The following is a 3,314-nucleotide window of genomic DNA, read 5'->3' on the forward strand; positions in this document are numbered from 1 at the left end:
ACAACCTCAGCCCTATGATGCACAACTTAACTATTCAGGAAGTTGAGGGAGGAGCCCAGATTTAAGGCCAGAAAGGGCATCTTGGGGAGACCATCTCAAAACAAGGGCTGGAATGCAGCTGTGTAGAATGGCCTTGGGTTCAACCCTAGTACAAAGAAAAAAGTTAACTATTAAACACATCTTAAGTACACTTATGGGGCTGGGATGTGGCTCAAGCGGTAGCACGCTCGCCTGGCATGCGTGCAGCCCGGGTTCGATCCTCAGCACCACAAACAAAGATGTTGTGTCTGCCGAAAACTAAAAAAATAAATATTTTAAAAAAAAAGTACACTTATGACAAGTTTTAGTACCAGGAATTATTTTCCTACTATAAATCTGAGAAAACCAGGAAGGTCACCCCAATTTCTCTGCCTTTCTACATTCCCCATGACTTTTATTCCATGTTGATAACTTCCTTATTGCACTATAAACTCACCTCCAGCAAAAGCCTCAACCAAGTTTACTTAAGTGTTTGTTTAGCTATAGGCAGCTGTTTGTATCTACTCAATGTGAAAAAAAGCCATTGTTTATTTACATATTTGCTTGACACCAATTTTTAGGACAAAGGTCCCATCCCTTGACACTCAAGTGTCAATTTTGGCCACATTACCAATTTCAAAGTGATAACCCTTGTCCCAACACCATTTTAATTAAGAAGTTGCAACATTAACTACAAAATTTAAAGACAACAAACACCAAATATGCTACCATGCAACAAAACTTTATTAACATTTTGGACAGGTTCAGCTTTTACTGAAACTGGTAATTTCTAAACTTATACTGGGGCAAATGGCTATGTGCAGCATAATACTATAACTGCGCACCATGAATGCAGACTTAAGAATTAACAGCCACCCCTCAGACGAAGGACCAGGTGCAGGGTGGACTCTTTCTGGATATTGTAATCAGAAAGAGTACGGCCATCTTCCAACTGCTTGCCTGCAAAGATGAGCCTCTGCTGGTCAGGGGGAATGCCTTCTTTATCCTGGATCTTGGCCTTCACATTCTCAATGGTGTCACTGGGCTCCACCTCCAGGGTGATGGTCTTGCCAGTCAGGGTCTTCACGAAGATCTGCATACCACCCCTCAGGCGCAGGACCAGGTGCAGGGTAGATTCTTTCTGGATGTTGTAGTCAGAAAGAGTGCGGCCATCTTCCAGCTGCTTGCCTGCAAAGATGAGCCTCTGCTGGTCAGGAGGAATGCCTTCTTTATCCTGGATCTTAGCCTTCACATTCTCAATGGTGTCACTGGGCTCCACCTCCAGGGTGATGGTCTTGCCAGTCAGGGTCTTCACAAAGATCTGCATACCACCCCTCAGGCGCAGGACCAGGTGCAGGGTGGACTCTTTCTGGATGTTGTAGTCAGAAAGAGTGCGGCCATCTTCCAGCTGCTTGCCTGCAAAGATGAGCCTCTGCTGGTCAGGGGGGATGCCTTCTTTATCCTGGATCTTGGCCTTCACATTCTCAATGGTGTCACTGGGCTCCACCTCCAGGGTGATGGTCTTGCCAGTCAGGGTCTTCACAAAGATCTGCATTTTGACCTAGAATTTAAAACAGAAACAATTGGTGTCATCTCAGGATCGATTTCCTACTTTAATATCCCAAACCACTCTTCAAATCTTTTTTTTTTTTCAAAATGCCTTAAAAACACATTAATGTGATAGAACACTTGCCTAACACGGCTTGGTTGGTTCCCCAGTGCAGGGGCAGGAACAGAAACGGGCGGGGGCGGGCACAAAACGTTAACGTCTCTCACGAACCTACCTCCAACTTCACTAGCCTACAGTTAGTCACGCAATACAAACTCCATTTATAGTCAATGGTTTTTGTTGGTACTGGCGACTGAACCAGTCAGTGGTTAAGGGTGCTTTAGTTGTAGGCGGAGGACACAATACCTTCATTTTATTTTAGCTTTATGCGGTGGGTGCTGAGGCCCGAACCCAGACCAGTGCCTCGCAGATGCTAGTAAAGTGCTCTACCACTTAGCCAGAACGGCAGCCCCATCCAACCCTTTTTGAGACCAAGTCTTATTGAGGCTGGCTTTAAACTTCCACCTCTTCTGCTTCAGCCTCCCGAGCCCCAGAGATTATAGGCGCGCGCCACCGCATTCGGCTACAATTAGTGGCTTTTTCAATTTGAAATCGCTAGAAAAGCCTAACCGCTTTCGAAACTAGGACTCCCGATTTTTCTTCCCCGTAGCTCCGGGTTAAGCGCCCCTCCCCCCACTAATGTCCCCGCACCTCACTATGGCGATACAAAAAAACCCCAATCAAACCCAAGGCCCAAACCCCCACAAAACAGAGGGAAACAATTTCCCATATTGAGATTCGTTAACTAAAGGTTCCCCAAAATCACCAAGACTACCTTTTTTCTACCTTCCCCCCTCTGAAGCAAATGCGACCGAATCTCCATCGGTTAAGCGTCAGTTAGTCTTCGCCGGCGCGCGCCAGCCGCCCCCGCTCCCGCCACAAACGAGGCCCCTCTCTTCCGGAGAGGGCCGTGCCGCGTCACGACCCCTCCCCCACCCCCTCCGAGGTGCCACCGGCCCTATAAACCGCCACCGTGACCTCACTCAAGCTCCCTTTCTCATCCTTACCAGGTCCAAAACTCTTCAGGCCAGTACCTGTTATCGAATGCGAAGAGGCCACCAACCACCAGTCACCGCGATCCAGCCGTAAAGCAGCACACCGTCAATCCACAAAGCCACTCGCCACTGAATGCGCCGCTCCGGCGGAGGTGAAATTTATGCAACGTCTGTTGCGTCACTTATCACTTCGACGTAGCTGCCGTCTCCGTGCGCCGCTGAAAAGTAGTTCCTTCAGCTTCACCACTCGCGGCGCGTTAGACTTTCAGTTGAGCCTCAAATTCCTCCCAGTAGAAACAAAGGATTCTAAAAAATTATATTTCTCCTCCTCCAGGTACTCTATATCCTACTTGACGAAAAAGTGGGAAAAAATCACCAAGCGGATGAATCCAAGTTAAAGGAACCGTCTTCGAAAGCTCTGGAAACTTCCTTGCAGCGCTGGCGCTGATTGGTGAGGCGGTTGAGGTGAAGCCGGCGCTGATTGGTAGAGGACGCGGTGGTTCTATTGTTGCTGGGCTTCGGTAGTCGTTTGGAGCGACGTTGCTAAGTAACTGAATGCCCATGCGCCTAGAGGAGCACCTTCCCGAAAGAGGGATATTTTTCCAGCCGGAAATGGGGGTGGATGGGGGGTGGATGTGGGATGGTGGGGGTCTTTCCTACTTCAAAACGATGTTCCGCAAGGGTGTTGACTG

At 48.3% G+C, this 3,314-nt stretch overlaps 1 protein-coding gene across 2 annotated transcripts; it reads right to left on the reverse strand.

Moving 5' to 3' along the window:
- Window positions 1–744: 744 nt before the first annotated feature.
- Ubb (ubiquitin B) lies at window positions 745–2,817 on the reverse strand. 2 transcript variants are annotated; one of them, XM_046422053.2, is made up of 2 exons: window positions 2,662–2,817; window positions 745–1,579 (listed from the first exon to the last, which is right to left on the reverse strand). In XM_046422053.2, exon 2 carries the CDS (start codon window positions 1,571–1,573, stop codon window positions 884–886), a length of 690 nt encoding a protein of 229 aa, XP_046278009.1. In that variant the 5' UTR covers window positions 1,574–1,579; window positions 2,662–2,817; the 3' UTR covers window positions 745–883. The 2 variants fall into 2 exon arrangements, with proteins under 2 accessions (XP_046278009.1, XP_046278008.1); XM_046422052.2 differs by having other exon boundaries at window positions 2,635–2,789.
- Between the last annotated feature and the right edge of the window lie 497 nt (window positions 2,818–3,314).

The sequence above is a fragment of the Marmota monax genome, unplaced genomic scaffold (assembly GCF_021218885.2).
Source record: "Marmota monax isolate L192 unplaced genomic scaffold, Marmota_monax_Labrador192_F-V1.1 WCK01_AAM20220418_F8-fsc00311, whole genome shotgun sequence".
Taxonomy (NCBI): domain Eukaryota; kingdom Metazoa; phylum Chordata; class Mammalia; order Rodentia; family Sciuridae; genus Marmota; species Marmota monax.